Genomic DNA, 24,817 nt, shown 5'->3' with positions numbered 1-24,817 from the left:
GATTATTTCCTTGAATGAAAAGGAGAAACTGAACAGGATGCCAGAGTCTGCCTGTAATGTACTCTAGGCCCAGTCCCTGAAAAAAGAAATACCCGAACTGGATTCTAGCCCACTGGAAAGGAATCTGGAATTGGATGCAGCCCCACTTCCAAGCTCTGTATCAATTCGTGGTAGGGGAGAAAATCCAGGCGCCGGAGAAGCTGGATTTTCAGTACAACAGACCCCACGTCCTACTTGGAGTTTCCTAACTGAAGTCCAGAGGATGGAAGTTGTTCCTCAGGGGAAGTGAGGGCGGATAGCCTAGCGGGGAAAGCATCGGGATGGCTGGACTGCACTCCGAAAGCGACACAAAGGCTGAAAGGCTTTTGGGACTCAAGCCAGTTTCTTTCTAAGACACAAACAAATGGCCTTTATGAGAGCCAGAGCAATGGAAGTTACTGGAAGCCAACAGAGTGGGATGCTTCTCTACAGTTTATTTAAACCAAAAAAAAAAAAAAATCATCAGACAATACGCTCTTGTACACTGGAGACTCCACAGTGACCAAGTTAGCAGCTTTCCTGAGGGAAAGGCAGTGCCAAAAGTTCAAGAATCAAGCCACTGAGTCACTTGGGGGAGGGGTGTCCTTGCATATTTTCCTCAAGCCCAATCTGAGGCTCTGAAGCCCATCTCAAAGGGACTGGGGGAGAAAGGGTGGCCCTCTCTCCATACCAGGGGCTATGCAGTCAAGAGAATTCCCTTTGCATTGTGCTCTGCAGCCTGACCTGGAATGAGCAGCCTTTCCAAAGGAAAGGGCTGACACATTAACAGTGTACCTATCCTGGCAGAGAATAGCAATAAAGTGGACACATTTAACCCTGGCCTCTGGGAGCGTGAAACACATGTACATTTTGAGCAGCACACTTCAGATCAGGCAGAACACCCCTGTTCTACCAGGGCAACTCCCATTACTTTCAGGTCCCCTTCCCATATTTATTCTAGTCTCCCCATTCAGATATGGCAGAGACTGGGTTCTCATGTTTTGCCTTTCCGGTTTCAGGTCGTGAACTCTTCATAACAGGGTTTGTATCCTATTGGAAATTGTATAAAGCCCCACGCACCTTTATAGCGCTATACAGTACTGCAATACCAATAGTTACCGTTCAGTGTAAGCTACATTTAGATAATGGTTTTGTCTGCCTTTCACATTTAATTTCTCAGCATGGGTTCCGCCTTTTCCATGATTAACAAAAATTATTAGTTCCTTACTTTGTTTTTGTTTTTTTAATTAAAGATTCTGATTAGAGATGTTTAGAACAAACAGAATCCCAGTGCCCAGAGCATTTTTTTCAATTGAAGAATATAACCCTGTGAGAAGCCAGAGCTGCATTAGTAACAATAGCCAGCAAATAGCTCATTGTTGTTTGCAATTTCAACCGATTCTCTACCCTCCGCTTCTAGGCATTATTCTGGCCGTTGCTAGCAGTAGCCTAGGATCTTAGGGCATAGTTCTCAGACAATATAGCAATTAGGACAGTGCAAAGAACCTAGACTGATTAGGATACCAGCAGGATTTCCTCTCTGAAAGGAGGCTGGGTGGTGGTGGAGAGACTGCAGAACAGAATAGGAACCCAAAACCAACATTATCCATATAATAGTTTGCTTGCACTACTTGAGAACATGACCTATGAAGGAAGGCTGAAAGAATTGGGTTTGTTTAGTTTGGAAAAGAGAAGACTGAGAGGGGACATGATAGCAGTTTTCAGGTATCTAAAAGGGTGTCATAAGGAGGAGGGAGAAAACTTGTTCACCTTGGCCTCTAAGGATAGAACAAGAAGCAATTAGCTTAAACTGCAGCAAGGGAGGTCTAGGTTGGACATTAGGAAAAAGTTCCTAACTGTCAGGGTGGTTAAACACTGGAATAAATTGCCTAGGGAGGTTGTGGAATCTCCATCTCTGGAGATATTTAAGAGTAGGTTAGATAAATGTCTATCAGGGATAGTCTAGACAATATTTGGTCCTGCCATGCGGGCATGGGACTGGACTCGATGACCTCTCGAGGTCCCTTCCAGTCCTAGAATCTATGAATCTACTTAGGGAATCAAAGCCACACAGCTCTAGTTTCTCTTCTCAGCTGCAGAAATGATACTGAGAAATTCAGACTCTAGACTCTATGGGAGAAAAGAGTACAGAACCAAAAAGTGGGCCTGATGTGGCTCTCCTGGACTGAGCTCCTGTAAGATTCCTGGGGCAGATGTGGCGAGACATACCCTGGTATCTGAGGAATGTCAGAGAGGAAGTCATTCCAGATGTTATTCTGGACAAGTTATCTCCCTTTCCTCCTCCCTAGTGGTGGGTGCTGTATAGGCCCAGAATGCTGTACCTCTTGCTATCAGTGCAGTCTCTACTGGATTCAGCTTTGCGATACACTTATGTCAGAAGGAAGAGATCTGCATCTCCCCAGGAGGGGCAGAATGACAGGCATGACTCTCTCTTCTTATGTTTGAACATAGGACTCCTCCTAACCTTACATGAGGGGACAACACAAACACGTTGTCTGCCCTTTTCTATGCCCCCACCATCTGGTGAGGATTTTCAGATGCTTGCAAAGGCCTCTTCAGGCAAACAGCTGCACGACATGAGACACAGGACAAACAGTGCTTGGTGCGTGCAGGGAACAAGCTAGTTTCAAGCCACAGAGACCACCCAAGGCTGCAACCACGTGAAAAGGCAGGACAGACTGGGACAAGGCTCTGGAAATGGGTAATGAGATAGAAGTCCTTTGCTCTTGACAGTGCTATATGCAAGATTTTTTGGGGGGGAGAGGGGGTGTGTGTGTGGGGGGGTGAGTTTAGCTACTATTATGCCCTTATCAGAAAGCACAGCATATCTACAATGAAGCTGGGGGTGAAATTTCTAGCCCCGGTAGATACATCTGTGCTAGCTCTGATCTAGAAGTTAGAGCGCTGAAAACAGAAGCGTAGCTGTGGCAGCGCGAGTAGGTAGCTGCTTGTGTAAATACCTGGGGTCTTGGACAGTGTTATAGTCTGGGCTACTAACCTGTCCCCCTGCTCACGCTGCTGCAGCTAGACTTCTATTTTTAGTGCACAAGCCTGAGAGGAGCTAGCATGGGTATGTCTACTCGAGCTGGAAGTTACACCTCCTGCTCCAGTGTAGATGCACCTTAAAAGGTTGTCTCGCCTGGTCAGATCTGAGGCATGATACTAGTTGTTTGAGGACACCCACGCCAGTGCTTGGTCTATGATTAAACAGACAATTCCGGTCTGCAGGGCTGTCAGTCAATCCAGCATCTTTTGTCTGCACTAAGCTCACTTAAAAAAAAAAAAAAAAAAAAAAGAAGAAGAACAAGCATCACTTTTTAAATTGGACTTGATGAAGCACAGAGGAACCAGGGCCAGCACATTCCTGGTGGAGTGACTTATGCACCAAGGGATCCTAGAACTAGAGGACCCTCCTTCCCCCACCCAATAGTTCGGTCTTGCTCACACAAGCAAGCTCTACAATGTGCAACATACTATGCGCTCTCTCAGTCAATGTCCTCTGCTCCCCTCCCCCACTCCTCCTTTTGATTCTCTCTCTCTCTCTCAGCAGCTTTAACTTGTTTAGCTAATGGAATACAGTCTCTTCCACACAGGGTTGCCATGGCAATATTTCCAAAAAACCCCAGCACCAAGGCATTCTCCACAGGAAGCCTGGGACACATTCCAAGTCCTGTCTGCCCGAGTGCTCGCCCCTTCCCCTTGGGATGCCCTTTAAAAATTGGGCGAGAACAGAGGCACACTGGCATGGGAATTCCTGGCCAGGGCCCACACTTATTTACTCCCAAAGGAAAAAGGGAGTTCTAGCCAGTCCTCGCTCCGTCCTCTGGACCAGCTCCCAGGGACCATTTGTCTAAGTCTTTTAGACATCTGCAATACCCCGAGGCGGCGGATGGCGATGCACACCCTGCCTTGCCCACTGCTACAGGGTTGCCTAGACTAGAGGGACCCGGTTCGGGAAAGAGGAAAGGGAGGAGTCGTCTCCACTTGTGGAGTATTGTATAAGTATTGTGGAGGAGCTGCACAACCAAGAGGCCCTGGGGTGAAGGCACTCCCTCATGTACAGAGGGAGGAAGAGAGCCCCATTGCACTGGGCTAGGAGGAGTCCTGTTTGGAAGAGCAAGAGGGCAACAGCAGTGTTTCCTTTAAAGCTAAGGGGAAGGCACAAGAGGGAGCAGGAACTCTCTTCACGCACAAGGGAGGGGTAGCAGTACCAGTTTAGACAGAGGAAGAGACAGGGAAGGAGAGTCTCCATGTTATTTTTCAGAGGGGTAGCCGTGTTAGTCTGAATCTGTAAAAAGCAACAGAGGGTCCTGTGGCACCTTTAAGACTAACAGAAGTCTGTTGCTTTTTACCTGTTATTTTTGTTGAGCTTCCCAGTGGAATTAGCCAAGCCAGCCACTCTCTCCATCTCTGGGTTATTTTTGATTCGTGTTCTTCCATGGCGGGGGACGGGGGGCTGTTTTGCCACTCACTTTTTGTGTGTGTGTGTGTGCTGTTGGTGGTGGAATTGGATAGAAAAGCCCATGTCTGGCCCCTCCTCCTTCTCTTTTCCCTTTCCTGAGAGCAGAGCTGCCGCTGAGTGGTCATTAATGACTTCCAGATGCAGCAGCAGCACAAGCCAGTGAGCAAAGCCCCAGAAACACTCCCAGGGATCCTGCATCAGAGAACGTGCAGGGAGAGATCAAAACAGTACATACTTCGTGTTTGTGGGGAGGGATGAAGGGAGCGGGATGCACATTATCCATCTTCCTCATGAAAGGAAGAACAAAGCACCCACCCCAAATACTTCCCTAGCTCCCAACACAGACAGATTCCACACTCCGGTTTTTTCCATCCTGCCTCTTGGGGAGTGCAGGAAGAGGAGGAGAGTTTAAGCTTATACCCTGAAGTGCATGCATAACAAAGAGGAGCCAGGAACATGGCCTGCAGCAGCAGGACTAATGCGCTGGCTGCAAACCTCTATAATCAGGACAGATCATCATCCAAGCTGCACAGATGGAAGATCCAGTCTGAAAACACCCACTGGACCATTCTCTGCTGGCCAAAACTGCAAAGTGGGCAGGTGTTGGTACATATTCTGAGGTTGTCCCCATTGTGGATGACACCCAGATCCAGTCTGAAGGCTTAGCTGGTGTCTGAATACACAGCAGGTTTTGAAATAAACAAACCAACAGCTTAAAAACAACGGGAGCTTTACATTAAGCAGCTGGCAGCCTCACAAAGCAGAAAGGACACAAACGACCCGTGCAGTGTCCCCAACGGCAGACACAACTGGTGGGAAAGGATCAGAGAAAAATAAAAGTGGTTTGAGAGGAATTAATGCAGGGCTGCTCTTAAACAAAATGGATAAAGGAGCGGTTTAGGACTCCTCACTTTTGGAGAGCCTCGGTTATCTGCGCCTCCAATTTGAGGGCCTGAATTACTGCAGCTGTGAAGGGGATTCTAACAAGCAGCTACTAGTCTGATTGCAAAAATAACAGGAGTACTTGTGGCACCTTAGAGACTAACAAATTTATTAGAGCATAAGCTTTCGTGGGCTACAACCCACTTCTTCGGATGCATATAGAGTGAAATATATTGAGGAGATATATATACACACATACAGAGAGCATGAACAGGTGGGAGTTGTCTTACCAACTCTGAGAGGCCAATTAAGTAAGAGAAAAAAACTTTTGAAGTGATAATCAAGATAGCCCAGTACAGACAGTTTGATAAGAAGCAAGTGTGAGAATACTTACAAGGGGAGATAGATTCAATGTTTGTAATGGCTCAGCCATTCCCAATCCCTATTTAGCCCTGAGTTGATTGTGTCTAGTTTGCATATCAATTCCAGCTCAGCAGTCTCTCGTTGGAGTCTGTTTTTGAAGTTTTTCTGTTTTAAGATAGCCACCCGCAGGTCTGTCAAAGAATGGCCAGACAGGTTAAAGTGTTCTCCCACTGGTTTTTGAGTATTATGATTCCTGATGTCAGATTTGTGTCCATTAATTCTTTTGCGTAGAGACTGTCCGGTTTGGCCAATGTACATGGCAGAGGGGCATTGCTGGCACATGATGGCATATATCACATTGGTAGATGTGCAGGTGAACGAGCCCCTGATGGTATGGCTGATGTGATTAGGCCCTATGATGGTGTCACTTGAATAGATATGTGGACAGAGTTGGCATCGGGCTTTGTTACAAGGATAGGTTCCTGGGTCAGTGTTTTTGTTCAGTGATGTGTGGTTGCTGGTGAGTATTTGCTTTAGGTTGGGGGGTTGTCTGTAAGCGAGGACAGGTCTGTCTCCCAAGATCTGTGAGAGTAAAGGATCATCTTTCAGGATAGGTTGTAGATCTCTGATGATGCGCTGGAGAGGTTTTAGTTGGGGGCTGAAGGTGACAGCTAGTGGTGTTCTGTTATTTTCTTTGTTGGCCCTGTCTTGTAGGAGGTGACTTCTGGGTACACGTCTGGCTCTGTCAATCTGTTTTTTCACTTCAGCAGGTGGGTATTGTAGTTTTAAGAATGCTTGATAGAGATCTTGCGGATACAGACTAACACGGCTGCTACTCTGAAACCTGTAGTCTGATTGCATCTCCCCCACCTCCCTTCCGCGGGACTAGGGGGGAGGCACTGCCAGCAGGATTCCATACTCCTTCCTCGCTTAGCAGTTGGAGCACTGAATGCCTGGTTCATCTTCGGACTGCTTGTGTAGTTATGCCACCCCTGAGAACAAAGCCCTAACTTCCTTCCCACCCAATCCCCTTTTCCTGAAGTGACCAGCAGCTGCACAAATGCAAAAATAAAACATAAGAATGTCCACAGTGGGTCAGACCAACGGTCTATCTAGCCCAGTATCCAGTCTTCTGACAGTGTCAGATGCTTCTGGCTGTCAGAGGTTTAGAGACACCCGGAGCATGGGGTTGTGTCACTGACCATCTTGGCTAGTAGCCACCGATGGACCTATCCTCCAGGAACTCATCTAATTCTTTCTTTAACCCAGTTACACTTTTGGGCTTCATAACACCCCCAGCAATGAGTTTCACAGGTTGACTGTGTGTTGTGTGAAGAAGTTCTTCCTTCTGTTTGTTTTAAACCTGCTACCTATTAATTTCATCAGGTGACGCCTGGTTCTCGTATTATGTGAAGGGGTAAATAACACTCCCTATTCACTTTCTCCATTCTATTCACCGTTTAATAGACCTCCATCATAGTCCCACTTAGTAACATCTTTTCTAAGATGAGCAGTCCCCGTCTTTTTTAATCTCTCCTCATATGGAAGCTGTTCCATACCCCTCATTGTTACTTTTTCTAATCCTAATATGTATCGTTTTTGAGATGGGGCAACCAGAACTGTATGCAGTATTCAAGGGGTGGTCGTACCATGGAGTCATATTGTGGCATTATATTTTCTCTTATTACCTATCCCTTTCCTAATGGTTACTAACATTGTTAGCTTTTTTGACTGCCATTGCATATTGAGCGGATGTTTTCAGAGAACTATCCATGACGACTATAAGATCTCTTTCTTGAGTGGTAACAGTTAATTTAGACCCCATCATTTTATATGTATAGTTGGGATTATTTTCCCCGACTTGCATTACTTTGCAATTGCCAACATTGAATTTCTTCTGCCATTTTGTTGCCCAATCACCCAGTTTAGTGAGATCCCTTCGTGACTCTTCACAGTCAGCTTTGGACTGGACTCTCGAGTAATTTTGCATCATCTGCAGGTTTTGCCACCTTATTGTTCACCCCCTTTTCCAGATAATTTATCAATACGTTGAACAGCACAAGTCCCAGTTCACAGCGGGATCCCCAAGGATACTTACCTCTCTCCACTTTGAAAACAGACTATTTATTCCTACCTTTTAACCAGTTACTGATCTATGAGAGGACCTTCCCTCTTATTGCATGACTGCTTACTTTGCTTAAGAGCCTTTGGTGAGGGACCTCGTCAAAGGGTTTTTGAAAGTCCAAGTACACTATATCCACTGGAACACCCTTGTCCGCATGTTTGTTGACTCGCAAAGAATTCTAATAGATTAATGAGGCATGATTTCCCTTTACAAGAGCGGTCTCTCTCCTCTCCAACATATCGTGTTCTTCTATGTCTAATGATTTTGTTCTTTACCATAGTTTCAACCAATTTGCCCAGTATTGAAGTTAGGCTTACCAACCTGTAATTGCCAGGGTTGCCTCTGCAGCCTTATTTAAAAGGCTGTCTGCCAACAGGTTCCCTTTTATATTTCTAGCCCTGACCAGATTCAGCCAGATTTCCCTGATTATTAACAACTTGTCAGGATTCCTGTTTCCTCCTCTACTAGAATGAGAAGTACAGAGAGACTATAAAACAAAGTATTGACACTCAAGTTTGACCTGTTTGATTTGGTCTGCCTGTCCCTCGTAAACTACTGGAAATATCCCTATAGGTCTTCAGGCTGTAGCACTACTTCTATTAATACTTTGTTTTGACACTCAGGAGATACAAGTTGGCCTAGGGGAATGTTAATTGGATATATATCCAAGACCTTAGGTTGCCAGACTGAATCCAGCCCAGGTCAGTGCTGGCAGAGTTATGTAGTGGCCAATGTGAAATTACTTTTGTAGTTTCTGATCAGTATGAACTGTGTTCATTAGCATCCTTACTGTGAGATTGCACAGAAAAGCCAGGGACTGAACTGGTGAGGGAGGAAACATGCCCTGCTGCTAAATATGCCAAACTTGAGGCTAACATTTTCAAAAGATGACTACTGATTTCTGGGTGCCCAACTTGACACACCTTAAAAGGAGCTTGATTTTTCAGGCCCTTTTAAGGTGTCTCAAGTTGGGCACTCAAAAAAAAAAAAAAATCAACAGTCACTTTTGAAAATGGCGATCATAATCCCCAGGGCTTTTACAAGCACTAAATTCAACAAAATTCCAGAAGGTTCCTCTGGAACAAAATCAAAGTACTGCAATATCTTGAAAATTGCTGGAGTATGAGAAACCCATGGAAGGATTAATCTGGAAAAGCAGCTTTCACTGATGCTAGAACCTGTCAGGCCCCTGAGAAATAATCAGCCAATGAGATTCTGTTCTGATGATGTAATGCGTCTAATATGCTGTTCCATTGGATGCTCTGTCAGTTTATAAGCTTGGAAAGTCTTGGGCTGGAGTTCTGTGGAAGGTGGTGGAAATTTCTCTCAACCCTCTGAAGTCTATGTAAACTCTTCTGAAGTTCAGATATTTTATTTAGCTGCCTCTAGACTCTTACTGCAAACAATGCAATTGTGTGATCACATCACCATGAAAGTGTGATCTCATGAGGACATTTATTTGGTGCTGAAGACAGTCTTTGAAACTTGCAGGTTGCAGAGCAGTCCCATCATGAAGATGATGGGCAGAAACCACCTCCCCCCCATGAAACTAGAGCCACACTGGTGATTGTAGTCACCCAGGTTTGTCCTTAAAGTGTTGCATCTCTGGGCTGGTGTAGAAAGTCTTTATGTGATGCCGGTAACAGGGGCTTGGTTCTGCTTTCTTTTTGACCTGGTGTTTTATGGTTCAGTCACTAAAGAGAAAAGCACATACTTTGACTGCCTAGCAATAAGCATGTGTTATTCTTAGCTATACTCGGCAGGAAGCAGTATTATATTCTGACAAGGGTTTTGAAGCAGACTAGAGGGGTGTGTGGAATTTGCGTAGGCATACCTAGTACATCTCATGGTGTTTTACATGGACAGCATCCTTAGACTAACATACTGAGGAACCCCAGACTAATACAGCAACAGTCTAGATTACACTGGCTGATAGGGTGAGGGAAGAGAATAACTGTAAGAAGTGAGAAGGAACACAATTTTCATACCAGAAAATTGTATCTTTTGCACTGGCCCAGCCCCCAGTGAAGAAATCGCCAGAGCGCAGGGCAGGGTGTTATTCGATCGCTTGCTATTAACAGGTGCATACAGATTTCCTATTTAGGATCTGCTGAGTTAGTGTGTTTCAAGAGCCATATGACTGCAGCATTCAATGGCAGTCTGATGAGAAACAGAAAAAAATAAACCTAGGAGGGAGGAGGCGATGCAGAGTGCTCCCTGTTTTTCATGTGAAGGATAAAATGGCAACTACTGCAGGTCGTAGACAAGCACTATAAAAGCAACATTACCAGCTACCCCTGGAGGAGTCTGAAAGGGAGAAAATAAAAACCATGAGGGCGAGAGGGTGATACAGTAAGCCAAAAGCTTTGGACTTTAACTAGACTCCAATCTAAGCTTTCCTTCATCCTGCCAAAGCCCGGACAAGATGTCTGTGCCTCAGACTCAGATGTTTGCATCCCATCAGCAGGACCAAAACACCTACTGTTGCTGGGATCTGGGACTCCTTCCTTCACCTGCCACATTGGTAGATGTGCAGGTGAACGAGCCCCTGATGGTATGGCTGATGTGATTAGGCCCTATGATGATGTCAGTTGAATAGATATGTGGACAGAGTTGGCATCGGGCTTTGTTACAAGGATAGGTTCCTGGGTCAGTGTTTTTGTAACAAAGCCCGATGCTTATGCTCTAATAAATTTGTTAGTCTCTAAGGTGCCACACGTACTCCTGTTCTTTTTGCGGATACAGACTAACACGGCTGCTACTCTGAAACACGAAAGAGATGCTATCATGGCTGGGGACCTGGGGGAGGAGGACATCTGGAAAAATTATCCTCCATTCCTGTTCAAGACAAAACTGTGTATGGGTCGGATTCTCCTCAGATCTGCTCCAGTTTAACTCTGTTGACTTTAATGGAGGTTTACCTTATTTCCACCCCCCCCCACTGGTGTGAAAGGAGAATGAGTCCCATAGCTTCTTCCTCACCACTATCCACTCGGACAAGACGTCTTCAATATCTGCACATACACTTCTCCACAAGGTGGAGATATTTTAAGGGGCAGCCCCCTTCCAAATGCTGGAGAAAGGGAAGGGTGAGGGGACTGTCACCAGTATGGGATACTCGTAGAGCTCTGGGGTTTAGAGGTGTGGAGATAATCCCTTCCCGTTTTGAGAACGAGAAGAGACTTGGAAATAAGAACGCTGTCCCCTGTAGGTGGAGAATTGCTCCTAGAACCGCCATCCACTTCTCTCATAAGGCCCTCAGTAGACTGCATGTGACAACCCCAATATAATGGCAGGCTGCTGATCTGTATTGATTCAGAGGATACTAAAAACAGTCTCTGGTTGTGTTGATAAAACTCCCATAACACCAGCACACCACTCTTCCCTGTCAAAACAATGGGTCATAGTCACACTACAGCTATCTGGATAACTGGAGTGCACTCTGAGAATGGGACAATGGGGGATGCCTGGATTGTGATAACAGCTGCTCAGACTTGTGCTAGAGTTCATAAATGGATCCATCCACCTGGATATACACCCTACATGTGCCCTCAGTGAGCCAGACTTTTCATAGAGCTCCGCAACTGACATGACATTCACGTTGGGTGCTGAGCGCTCTTGAAAATCTGGCCTTGCATGCCCAGAGACTGCAGAGATGGATTGGTTGTAAATGCATGTAACAATAGTTTCAGTGTGCTTGGATCCTTTCCCTTTCTACTGCATGTTGGGGGAACATTAAAGAGGCAGAACTTGCCATGCCAGGCTGGACCCAATGGTCCATGTAGTCAGCTATCCTGCTACCAGCAGTAGCCAATATGATCTGCTTCATAGGAAGGTGTCGCAGTTCAACTTCCACTCCCCCACCAAAATGACACACCTGGTCAGTTTGCTATTGCTGTACATAGGGGTGGAAGGTGTTAATTCCTGAATCCACAAAGGGTCTTAGTCTTCCACCAGGGCCTTCTGTAGACTTCTGCACGTGGACACCATTGGCCTTTATTCAGAGCATCCCCTCTTTCAATATAAACTCCAACATGGTGAGACTGAAGGGGCAGAGAGCCCAGGTCTCTAGTTACCCCAGGGGTTGGCCCCAAGATCAACTTCCTTCTCAAGGCAAAAAGTGAGTCCCTCCCCTGCACCTCTGCCTGAGGTGAGGTACCCAGAGGACAAGGAAACTGGGAGGAGCTGTTCATCTTCCTCCAAAATCTGAGAGAATCAAGCAATTAGACAGCTAAGCGGTTTCCTCCGGGGTTTTGTCTCCCTCTTTTGAGTCTTTCTGCAAGGATGCATGTGCTCAGGATTGGCTCCAAAAGCAAATGCTTGTAATGTTTTAAAGTGACAGAATCAGCAATCCAACATGGGCCTATCAGACTTAAAGTAGGAGCACCTTACCACTGGCCTGCCTGACACTCAAGAATGAATGTGATCTCTTTATTTAAAATTTCATGAGCTATAGTCAGTAACAGATCCGCCTAGCTTCCCTGTGATGACTGTAATTCCCATTCAGTAATAGTAGTGCAGCATTTCCTTCAGCTTCTTCCTGCCACTCCCAGAGTCTGGAGCCTGGGATGATTTTTATAATTAAGACATTCCTTCTCAGTACACTATACCCTGCTTTTTCTCCCGCACCCTTCCCCCTCAACATTTCCATTCCACAGTCAGGAGCTTCTGTAACGTAGACTGGCCTGCTGTGTTCTTTCCCTTGCAGAATATTTTAGTGTCTAGTGTGAGGGTTTATTCCCAAAATTTACTAGGGTATTTTTAACAAATGTTGGCATGACTATGGGACAGCACGAAGCAGTAGAGCTATCTGGGGATGAAGCCCTGCTTAGTTGGTAGATCTGGTGAGGCTGCAGGGATTGGTAGGAGGCAGATTGGCCATTTTGTCTGCCTGTGGAGATCTGTTCTGCAGAGGCCATTATGCAGGGGAATACATGTGAGGGAGGTAAAGTGACAACCAACTCAATCAGTTTTACCAACGGTGGGGAGAGCGCTGAAACCAGCAAGGAGAGGCTGTATGGGAAGCTGTAAGGGATATGGGGTGTAGCACTAGACATCTTTGCTCATTGGGTGGGGTATGCTGGAAGGCTCTATCTTCCTTCCCAGAAATGAAGCTGCTTTCCCCGTGACAAGGCTGGCGTGCATGCTTGTTCCCTGTGTTTATGTTCTCCAAGTTTCTCCATTCCATGTTGGCAGAGGGAGTGGAGCAGCTGGATGTTGTTTTAATGTTAGGAGAGTTTTGGTTGTGTTTTCCCCCCCTTCAGTTGCTGCTTTGATTCAGTAGTGAGGCCAAAGCTTCAGAGCGCCTGTTAAATGTCAGTTAAGAAAAGAGCTCCCTGGGGTGCTGCCGTGGGGAGGGGAGGAGCCTGCAGTGAAGCACAGTGGAAGGAGGGGGAAATTCTCACATGATGCAGGCCCTGGACCTTGGCTGTTGGATGCACCTGTTGCTACAAATTCACGTGCCAATGGGCAGCTGCTGTCCCCATTCATGTTTTCATTCCTTGTTGAAAGCCACTTGAAGCTGGGGTTTTCCACAGGAAATACTCTTTTTGATAGGTGTCAGAGTAGCAGCCGTGTTAGTCTGTATCCGCAAAAAGAACAGGAGTACTTGTGGCACCTTAGAGACTAACAGATTTTAGAGCATAAGCTTTCGTGGGCTACAGCATCCAAAGCAGTGGGCTGTAGCCCACGAAAGCTTATGCTCTAATAAATTTGTTAGTCTCTAAGGTGCCACAAGTACTCTTTTTGATGTGGTTTAGCTTCCCACTGTCTCCAACCAGTTCCATTTATCTGCTTGTTTTGAATTGGCTTCCCAATAGGGTGACCAGATGTCCCGATTTTTGGGTCTTTTTCTTATACAGGCTCCTATTACCCCCCACCCCCGTCCCGATTTTTCACACTTGCTGTCTGGTCACCCTAGGACATAAGATTTTATTTGTTGGCTCTTTCAGTTTGTTGTTTTAAATCTATCTAATCTTAGCTGCTTTCTGCAACCTTCTTCATTTTGAGCCTCTGTTCCGATTGTGGACATGACCATCCAGAAAATAGTATTTAACCCTTTCAGCTCTTCAAAAGACAACAAGGTTGTCTTTCAGCAGCTTAAGGCAGGGGGGCACTTCCTGAGTAGCAGTTTGAGAACTCTGTTTTGGAGCAGTAAGGCAATATGCACGGGCATGCTTTCTTTGCATTAGAGCTGGGCACACAATCTGCTCATGCATCATATACACATGCATGCCAAGCCTGTTTTCCCCTTACCTGGTGCTGTTTTTAAAAAGGGTGGTTGACTCATACCATCCCTCTCTGCAGAATAAAAATGGTGGGGGTGGTTAAGGTGATCTTTCTCTCTCTCTCTCACTCATCCTCTAGTAGGGAAATGTTTGCATGAGCACCTACCCACCCTGTTCATAATTATATTCTCTAATAGGGAGATTTCTACAGGCCCATGCACCTTCACAAATATCTCCTAGCGGTGAGATTTTTCAAAGGCATACCACTAGCTTTCGGTAGGAGTTGGGTGCCCTGATTGCCTTCTCTGCCTTTTGAAAATCTCCCCCTGTATCTTGAAGGAGCAACTGGCTTGCTCTCAAATGCATCCTCGCCCCCACCTTACTGATAGCTACAAAACCAGAAACACTGCTGCATGCCACCATTGCATCTGAAATGTCCACTCTTCACTGCAGACATAGTATGTGTTCGTAGGTGGTTAGAAACACACTGGTAGAGGATAGTACAGATTAGGACACTCAAGCAATTAAAAAAATTAATCGCAATTAATCGTGCTGTTAATAGAAAACCATTTATTTAAATATTTTTGGATGTTTTTTCTAAATTTTCAAATATTTTGATTTCAATTACCTCACAGAATAAAAAGTGTAAGGTGCTTACTTTATATTTATTTTTATTACGAATAGTTGCATTGTAAAAAAAATCATATTTTTCAATTCACCTAATACAAGTACTGCAGTGCAATCTCTTTATCATGAAAGTTGGACTTACAAGTGTAGAATTATGTACAAAAAATAACTGCATTCAAAAATAAAACCATGTAAAACTTCAGCGCCTCGGAAGTCCACTCAGTCCTACTTCTTGTACGGCCAATCGCTCAGACAAACAAGTGTGTTTACATTTGCAGGAGATAAGAAGTGGGCAGCATTTACAGTGCTGAAAGTGAGAACAGGCATTTGTATGGCATTGTTATACCTGGCGTCGCTAGATATTTATGTGCCAGATATGCTAAAGATTCATATGTCCCTTCATGCTTCAACCACCATTCTAGAGGACATGCGTCCATGCTGATGACTGGTTCTGCTCAATAACAATCCAAAGCAGTGCGAACCGACACATGTTCATTTTCATCATCTGAGTCAGATATCACTAACACAAGGTTGATTTTCCTTTTTGGTGCTTCGGGTGCTATAGTTTCTGCATCAGAGGGTTGCGCTTTTAGGACTTCTGGAAGCATGCGCCACACTTCGTCCCTCTCAGATTTTGGAAGGCACTTCAGATTCTTAAGCCTTGGGTTGAGTGCTGTAGCTATCTTCAGAAATTTCACATTGGTACCTTCTTTGCATTTTGTCAAATCTGCAGTGAAAATGTTCTTAAAATGAACAACTTGCTGGGTCATCATCTGAGACTGTCATAACATGAAATATATGGCAAAATGCAGGTAAAACAGCAGGAAACATACAATTCTCCCCCAAGGAATTCAGTCACAAATTTAGTTAATGCATTATTTTTTTTAATGAGCGTCATAAGCATGTCCTCTGGAACGGTGGCCAAAACATGAAGAGGCATATGAATGTTTAGCATATCTGGCATGTAAATACCTTGCAATGCTAGCTACAAAAGTGCCATACGAATGTCTGTTCTTACTTTCTGGTGACATTATAAATAAGAAGCGGGCAGCATTATCTCCCGTAAATGTAAACAAACGTATTTCTCTTAGCAATTGGCTGAACAAGAAGTAGAACTGATTGGACTTGTAGGCTCTAAAGTTTTACAATGCTTTGTTTTTGTAACAAAAAAAAAATACATTTGTGTGTTGCACTTTCACAATAAAGAGATTGCACTACAGTACTTTTATGAGGTGAATTGAAATACTATTTATCATTTTTACAGTGCAAATATTTGTAATAAAAAAATATAAAGTGAGCACTGTACACTTTGTATTCTGTGTTGTAATTGAAATCAAAATATTTGAAAATGTAGAAAAACATCCAAAATATTTAATAAATTTCAATTGGTATTCTATTGTTTAACTGTGTGACTAAAACTGTGATTAATCATGACTCATTTTTTTAATCGCGATTCATGTTTTGAGTTAATCTCATAAGTTAACTGTGATTAATCAACAGCCCTAGTATAGATACATAATTTTTATAAGCAACCTGTTGACCTGTCAAAAACTCTCTAACAATGGATTAACCATTGATTAAAATATCTATTAACCCTTAATTCAAAGTGTGACCAAACTAGTTACCAATGCTTCTGGATAAAGAACTTCGTTGGGAGACTCTCTTTCATCTCTCCACTTTGGCCTAGAGACTGTGAATTGTAATGTAATGGCAGGGGTGCTGGAACAATTTGTGTAGTGGGTGTGCTGAACTAAACTGTAAACCCTGTATATGATGGAAACCACTTCAAGCCAGGGAGTGCAGCAGCACCCCTAGTTCCAGCACCTATGTGTAATGGTGTTAACGTGTCCCAAGTTGCATAAGCTGTAAGTAGTAGAGTGATAGCATGTTCCAGCTGCTGCTGCTCCAACAGTCCCTCGCCTAAACTTTAGTGAGGCAGCAGTGCAGGGATGGAACCAGAAGTAGACGGCTGCTGGGGCTCTTGAGGAGTCAGTTGACAAAGGGCTCATTGTTTAGTCCCAAATGAGATTAATCGGAGCTCGGTCCTACTTGGTTGACTTAATCCAGCTGAGTAAAGCTAGAAGCCCTATCCTGCAAATATTTCATTGAGTGCTGTACAAGTAGTTCCACTGAGGGCAATGGGACTACTCGTAGGATGAAGGGTTTGTAGGGTTGGGTCCCCAGGTTGTAATCTTGTGATCCTGGCTGCCAAGGCACACATTTCCTCTCCTCCTTCAATCCCATCAGGGAATATAATGATGCAGTTGGTGAAGCGAAGCTGCTGGGAGCTTGTAGGGGAAAGAAGTGTAAAGGAAAGGAAAGTGAGGGAGTCACTCCTGGAGAAGAGCTAGCCGCAGAGGCTATGAGCCTTTAGTCATTTTTCGACAGGCTTGTGGGGGTAGAGGCAAGAGGCTCAAAGTACAGAGGATGAGTGTCACCTGCAGGGGAGCAATGGCTTGTGTGTGCTGTGGGGAACTGAGCTACCTCAAGCAATCAGTACACCTTCAGAGATGGGGAGGAGGGAACTAGATGCTCGGTGGCTCCTTAGGGGCTTGGCGCTGGTTTAAGTGCTGTGGAGAGGCTAAACTGAGACACTGATGGCATTCTGCATTCAGCATCGGCTGCTTGCTATTACCATATGCTGTGTTGGGCCGGGCTGGCTGCAGCACTGCTATGGTTGGTTCTCCCACACTGTTGGCTAGCTTGTAAGATAGGGTTACCATATCTGAACTTTCAAAAAAGAGGACACTCCATTGGGGGGTAACCCTGCCCCCTAGCCACTCCCTCCCATGACCCATCTAACCCTCCCTGCTCCCTGTCCCTGACTGTCCCAACCCCTCTCCACACCCCTGCCCCTGACAGTCCCCCCGCTCCCTGTCCCTGAGTGTCCCAACCCCTCTCCACACCCCTGCCCCCCTGACAGCCCCCCTCCGAACTCCCGACCCATCCAACACCCCCTCGCCCCCGCTCCCTGTCCCCTGACTGCCCCCCTTCTCCAACTCTCTGGCCCCCTTATCGTGCCGCTTGGCTTAGAGCGGGTGTCTGGCCCCGCCCCGCCCGAGCGCTGCCGAGCAACGTGCTGAGGCTGTGGAGGGGGGGGGAGCGGGGGAGGGGCTCTAGCTGCCGCTGCCAGCCCCGCCGCCGCGTTCCCTCACAGGTGCACAGCCCCGCCCCCCAGCGCTGCCGGGCGGCGTGCTAGGGCTGCATGGGATAGGGGGAGCCGGGAAGGGGCTTTGGCTGCCGAGGCCCCAATGCGAGTGGCGTTCGGCCGCCCTGTCAGCCGCTTTTTGGTCGATAAATAGCCGACCGGGGGGAAATCCCGGACATTTTTCGATTTTTAGAAACCCCCCCCGGACGGCTATTTAAAGAGCGAAAAGCCGGATATGTCCGGGGAAACCCGGACGTATGGTAGCCCTATGTAAGAGGATATCAGGTTCTTGGCAGATCACTTTTATTTTTAATGTAAAGGGTCGCTCTCTTTTTGTCACCTTCTTCCAGTAAAATGGAAGCATTTCTAGGCAGGCTAGTTCTGTAAGCTCACTGAGTTTCATTCTGCTGTCTCTGTCTGATGCCTTCTTCTCCCTGTGTTATCTCTTTCTCCCATTTGGCACTTTCCCCTATTTATCTCCTTACTCCAATCATCCCAAGCATTTTTGGGGGGGTGCTTCAGCTGCTAATTTTCCTTCTCAGCCCTCTGGTTCAAATTCTGCTCTAGGTCCAATCCAAGCAGCACCCATTATAGATAGTCAATGGGGATTGTACCGATGAAGCAGAGGGTAGAATTTGGCCTTTTGTCATCTTTGATTGCTGTTTCCCCTGGAAACTCATTACTCAGCCGTATTACTCATTAACCCCTTAAATTCCAATAGGAAATCTGTATTGAGCACCTACATCTTTCTGGTTTGATACTTCTTACCTGTGAGATGGTCCAAACACTTTGACTAGAGGCTTACCTGACCTTCTCCCTAATCTGTGGGAGAGGCAGCTCATGATGTAAAAGGAAAGACTCCATTGTGTTGGTATGCTAGGTGCTGAGGTCCTGCTTGCCCTGTGATTCTCACAGGAACGGTCTTGGCCCTAGGCTGCATCAGTGGAACCAGCTGAGATATTTAGCAGCTGAGCACAGTAACTCTAGGTTTGCTGTCAGCACATGTTTGGGTGCAGAATGTTCCACGGTAGGTGCTGGGATGGGAGAGGTGGATGACATAAGAATGATAGCAACTTATCTAGCCTCACATGACGAATCCATTACCGGTGGCGGGCTGGTTCTGCTGAAAGAGCACTGACAGGAAGGAGTCCCAGATCCCAGCAACAGTAGGTGTTTTGGTCCTGCTGATGGGATGCAAACATCTGAGTCTGAGGCACAGACATCTTGTCCGGGCTTTGGCAGGATGAAGGAAAGCTTAGATTGGAGTCTAGTTAATGTGATATATGCCATCATGTGCCAGCAATGCCCCTCTGCCATGTACATTGGCCAAACAAGACAGTCTCTACGCAAAAGAATTAATGGACACAAATCTGACATCAGGAATCATAATACTCAAAAACCAGTGGGAGAACACTTTAACCTGTCTGGCCATTCAATGACAGACCTGCGGGTGGCTATCTTACAACAGAAAAACTTCAAAAACAGACTCCAACGAGAGACTGCTGAGCTGGAATTGATATGCAAACTAGACACAATCAACTCAGGATTGAATAAGGACTGGGAATGGCTGAGCCATTACAAACATTGAATCTATCTCCCCTTGTAAGTATTCTCACACTTCTTATCAAACTGTCTGTACTGAGCTATCTTGATTATCACTTAAAAAGTTTTTTTCTCTTACTTAATTAGCCTCCCAGAGTTGGTAAGACAACTCCCAGCTGTTCATGCTCTCTGTATGTGTGTATATATATCTCCTCAATATATGTTTCACTCTATATGCATCCAAAGAAGTGGGCTGTAGCCCACGAAAGCTTATGCTCTAATAAATTTGTTAGTCTCTAAGGCATCTCTTTCCTGTGTGTCTACCCCCGAGAATGCAGGAATGCTTGGTCCATACCCAGTACCCTGCAGTCATCACCTCCCCCACACATAGCATCCTCAGCATTCCCCTTGCAGAAACACAGCTGGTTTCAGATACACAGTGCAGAGTCAAACCTCATAAGAAAAGGGGACCTTGGAAAGCAGACATCCTGCTCAAGCCAATGCACTAAGACTTGAGCTGCTGCTCGAGTGCAGACACGCACAGTCAAATAAGGGTCTCCCCTTTCCAACAAGTCAGAATGCTGACCAATTACTGAAATCACATTAAACCTAACACACTCGCACACGCCTGGAAAACATGAGTCATGCTGGTCTCCACAATCTATTTTCCATTGCCGACTGTTCCTTCAGCTGCTCCATATCCCTGCTGCAGAGAAGCAACAATCCCAAAATACAGCTACAACAAGCAATCCCTCCTCCCACTTATGTCCAGACCCATCACACAACTCCCTCCTGAAGTTGAAGGTATTTAAAGGATACTACTGAAAATGGGACAGGGGAAATTCTCTTTATGGCTTGCACAAAAAAGCTGGATATTTTTTAAAGATGCTTTTCATTTTAACCCCTTTGACTCTAGGATCTGAGATACATGCAATACAGGTTACATTTAATCAAACAGGATTTGCACCTGCGTCTCATATCTTGCTAGTATGAGATATTTTAGCCTATACTTTATTCCATATATTGCCATAATGAGCATTGTGACGGGTTGGATCACAGAAACCCCCTTGGGAACTGCCAACTGATGTGCCAAGACTACTTCTGCCCCTGCTTTCCCTGCCAGCCTGGGACTCCAGCACTCTGTCTTGCTGAGCCAGACACGCCAGTCTGCTCCGACACAAACTCAGGGTCTGAACCACGTGCCCCAAAGCTGCAGACTTAACTGAAAGCAACTTTAGAGAAGTGTTCCTGTCCTTAACACTCAGATGCCCAACTCCCAATGGGGTCTAAACCTCAAATAAATCAGTTTTGCCCTGTATAAAGCTTATACAGGGTAAACTCAAATTGTTCGCCCTCTATAACACTGATCGATATGCACAGCTGTTTGCCCCCCTCAGGTATTAATACATACTCTGAGTTAATTACTAAGTAAAAAGTGATTTTATTAAATACAGAAAGTAAGATTTAAGTGGTTGCAAGTAGTAATAGACAGAACAAAGTGAATTAACAAGTAAAATAAAATAAAATAAAAACATTCAAGCCTAAACCTAGTATAGTAATAAAACTGAATTACAATAGGCCCTCAGTTATATTTCATATTTCTAGTTTCAGATACAAGAGTGATACATTTATACAAATAGAATGATCACACTCAGTAGATTATAAGATTTGTAATGATACCTTACAAGAGATCTTTTGCATGAAGCATATTCCAGTTACATTATAGCCATACTCATTAGCATATTTTCATAAAATCATATAGAGTGCAACATCACAAGCATACATTATGTTTTTAGGATGCCTGCTGTGACACATGGCTAGAAAAGGTTAAACATTCTGCAAAATAAATAACCCACAGAAGACATGTGGGGAGATAATGTTTGTGTTTTTGTGTATTTACATATGTATGAGTAGGGCGGACAATGTAACCAACAGTCCCTGTCTATACTGTATTCTGATAATTCAGAGGTCAAAAGAACATCCTATCATGTAAATGAATTGTAAGCACAGGATCTCTCCGTATTCATCTCTTTGAAATGTACTGTGAATGGTGGAGGAACAAGCAAATGGCCTTATGTTAACTCATATAGCTAAGTACCGGTTATGGACCCTCCTTCAAAGTCATCCTGATTACCTTTTGTTCCCTGAGGAATTCCAACTTGTCAAAAGACATGAAATTGTATAAAAGATGCTTGGGTCCTGTCATAACTATAAAGGGAAGGGTAACAGCTCTCCTGTGTACAGTACTATAAAATCCCTCCTGGCCAGAGACTCCAAAATCCTTTTACCTGTAAAGGGTTAAGAAGCTCGGGTAACCTGGCTGACACCTGACCCAAAGGACCAATAAGGGGACAGGATACTTTCAAATCTTGGGGGGGGGGAAGGAAGGTTTTGGTGTGCTCTTTGTTTAAGGTTGTTGTTCGCTCTTGGGACTGAGAGGGACCACACATCAATCCAGGTTCTCCCCATCTTTCTAAACAAGTCTCTCATATTTCAAACTTGTAAGTAAAAAGCCAGGCAAGGCGTCTTAGTTTTACTTTGTTTTCTCAACTTGTAAATGTACCTTTTACTAGAGTGTTTATCTTTGTTTGCTGTACTTTGAACCTAAGACAGAGGGGGGTCCTCTGAGCTCTTTAAGTTTGATTACCCTGTAAAGTTATTTTCCATACTGATTTTACAGAGATGATTTTTACCTTTTTCTTTAATTAAAAGCCTTCTTTTTAAGAACCTGATTGATTTCTCCTTGTTTTAAGATCCAAGAGGGTTTGGATCTGTATTCACCAGGGAATTGGTGAAAAGTTTCTAAAAGCTTCCCAGGGAAGGGAATGGTGGCAGCGGACCAGAACTAAGCTGGTAGTTAAGCTTAGAAGTCCTCATGCAGGCCCCCACACTTGTACCCTAAAGTTCAAAGTCGGGATACAGCCTTGACAGGTCCTGATTCTGTCATCTCAGATTTGCTTAGACTTCATCGGGGAAGTTTGAGTCGCAAGACTGAGGTCCCAGTTATGCTGGTACGCCCTGAATATGAGATTTGGACATTGGACTATGACCTATGAACTGAATTCTAAAGGAACTCTTTGCAACTACGAAGCTCATCATCTCTGCTATGAATCTGCACCTCAATGAATTGAACTCATGTCTGTATATATATTGATATTTTAACCATACTCTCTCGTTTGTTTTTTAGAAAAACATTAGTTTAGTTAATAAGAATTGGCTGTACCATGTATTTGGGTAAGATCTGAAACATTCATTAACCTGGGAGGTAACGTGTCCGATTCTTTGGGATTGGTAGAACCTTTTCTTTTATATGATTAAATACGATTTACAGAAATCATCATCATATTTGACGTGGGTACCTGGATGGAGGCCTGAGGTTGGATCACTTTAAGGGAACTCTGTTTGGACTTCTGAGTAACCAGTGAGGAAATAAAGAAGCTTTTTTATGCTGGCTTGGTAAATCTAAGTATTGGAATATCCACCAGCTTTTGGGGTTTGGCTGTCCCATTCTTTGCAGTTCACCCTAACTGAGTAACCATTGCTGGCTCCTCACTAGGACCCCGGTCACACCTGCATATGAACAATGCTTTCTGTTTGCATTTCTGGGTGTGTCATGCTTCACTGGAACAAGACAAGTTGTGCAGGTACCACCGCCAATGGAGAAGCATACAAACCTCACTCCCTCCACACCCGCCCACCTACTTCTTTCCCGGCACTACTTACCAATATAGAATGTATTAGGGGCCTGCTTGTCACCTAGGTGCAAGTACAGGATATTTGTGGTCTGCGAATCATGACGGAGCCAGAGTGCCACACCAAGAATGATACCTCCTGCGAGCTGGGTAGAAACCAGAGAGAAGGGTACATAATTAGCAACACTCTTATTTCATCACATGTCCCATCATACAGTCTATTTACATACAATAGAAGTCCTTCAGAGGCCTAACCCAACATGCAGAGCACTGGCAAAGCATATATGAGACATCTCGCTCTCTACTAAGCTTGTCCAATATATGGCTCATATACACAGAGGCACAGGATTCATAAAAACAGCTCACTTGGGGTGCCCTTTGTCCAATATATTGGCCATACGCTCTCCGCCTAATGGCATTGTCTATTTCCAATTAGGAGTTCTCCCACTGATTCTGCAGCCTCTCTGCACACAGATCTTTCCCTAGATCCCCTGAGAGTTACATATGAGGGGTTGCAGAATAAGGCCCTTCATGCCCCATAGGCTTCATTACTAGGCTATCCAGGCTGAGTTTGAAGAGCAGAGTGACAGATTTCAAGGCTGAATGACAGGTCTGTTCCAGGCACAGGAGTGGCTCCAGAATGCCTATCCCAGTCCATCTCGCAACTAGTAGCTGCTCAAGAGCATGCATTTCTTTTTATGTTTGGCTAAATACTTTTCAAAACCTATGGGCTAAGTCCAGCTCTCTCTTTTGCTGGAGGTTGGAAGGAAAAGGAGGAGCGAGTCTCCTACCCTAGCAGCACATGGGCAGTATTTCAATGTAACAATTCCCCCGAGTGCTAGGCCAGAGAATGACTAAGGGTATGTCTACACTACGAAATTAGGTCGAATTAATAGAAGCCGGTTTTATAGAAATCGGTTGTATACAGCCGATTGTGTGTGTCCCCACATAAAATGCTCTAAGTGCTCTAGTCGGCGGACCGCATCCACAGTACCGAGGCTAGCGTCGACTTCCGGAGCATTGCACTATGGGTAGCTATCCCACAGTTCCCGCAGTCTCCGCCGCCCATTGGAATTCTGGGTTGAGATCCCAATGCCCGAATGATGCAAAACAGTGTCGCGGGGGGTTCTGGGTACATGTCGTCAGGCCCCTCCCCCTCCGTCAGAGCAACGGCAGACATAGATTCGCGCCTTTTTACCTGGGTTACCTGTGCAGACAACATACCACGGCAAGCATGGAGCCTGCTCAGCTCACTGTCACCATATGTCATCTGGGTGCTGGCAGACGTGGGACTGCATTGCTACACAGCAGCAGCAGCTAACTGCCTTTTGGCGGTAGACGGTGCAGCATGACTGGTAGCCTTCATCGGCGATCTGGGTGCTGGCAGCCGTAGGGCTGCATTGCACCAGCCCTTGCCTTTTGCCAGTAGATGGTTTATTACGACAGATATCCGTCATCATCGTACTGCAGTGGCTGTCAATCATGGGCACCTGGGCAGACATGCTCAGTCCTATTGAACTGTCTTGACAATGATGGCTATCAGTCGTAGTATGCTATTTTCTGCCAAGCGCCCAGTATTTTCTGCTAAGCACCCAGAAGAGGCTGAGGGCGATCTGGGTGCTGGCAGACGTGGGGCTGGCAGACGTGGGGCTGCATTGCTACACAGCAGCAGCCCCTTGCCTTTTGGCAGTCGATAGTATATTACGACTG

General features: G+C 45.3%; 1 protein-coding gene across 1 annotated transcript in view; it reads right to left on the bottom strand.

Moving 5' to 3' along the window:
• The window catches only part of CD81 (CD81 molecule), a 46,530-nt gene extending 22,733 nt beyond the window's left edge, over positions 1 to 23,797 (bottom strand). Inside the window, exons 1-2 of the mRNA XM_029912050.1 lie at positions 23,660 to 23,797; positions 23,139 to 23,253 (exon numbers count right to left, since the gene is read on the bottom strand). Of these exons, the coding sequence (XP_029767910.1) occupies positions 23,139 to 23,253; positions 23,660 to 23,797 (253 nt within the window). The remainder of the gene's footprint in view (positions 1 to 23,138; positions 23,254 to 23,659) is intronic.
• Between the last annotated feature and the right edge of the window lie 1,020 nt (positions 23,798 to 24,817).

This window comes from Terrapene carolina, unplaced genomic scaffold, assembly GCF_002925995.2.
Source record: "Terrapene carolina triunguis isolate 2854851 unplaced genomic scaffold, T_m_triunguis-2.0 Scaffold171, whole genome shotgun sequence".
Classification (NCBI taxonomy): domain Eukaryota; kingdom Metazoa; phylum Chordata; order Testudines; family Emydidae; genus Terrapene; species Terrapene triunguis.
This window is presented reverse-complemented; position numbering and strand designations above follow the sequence as displayed.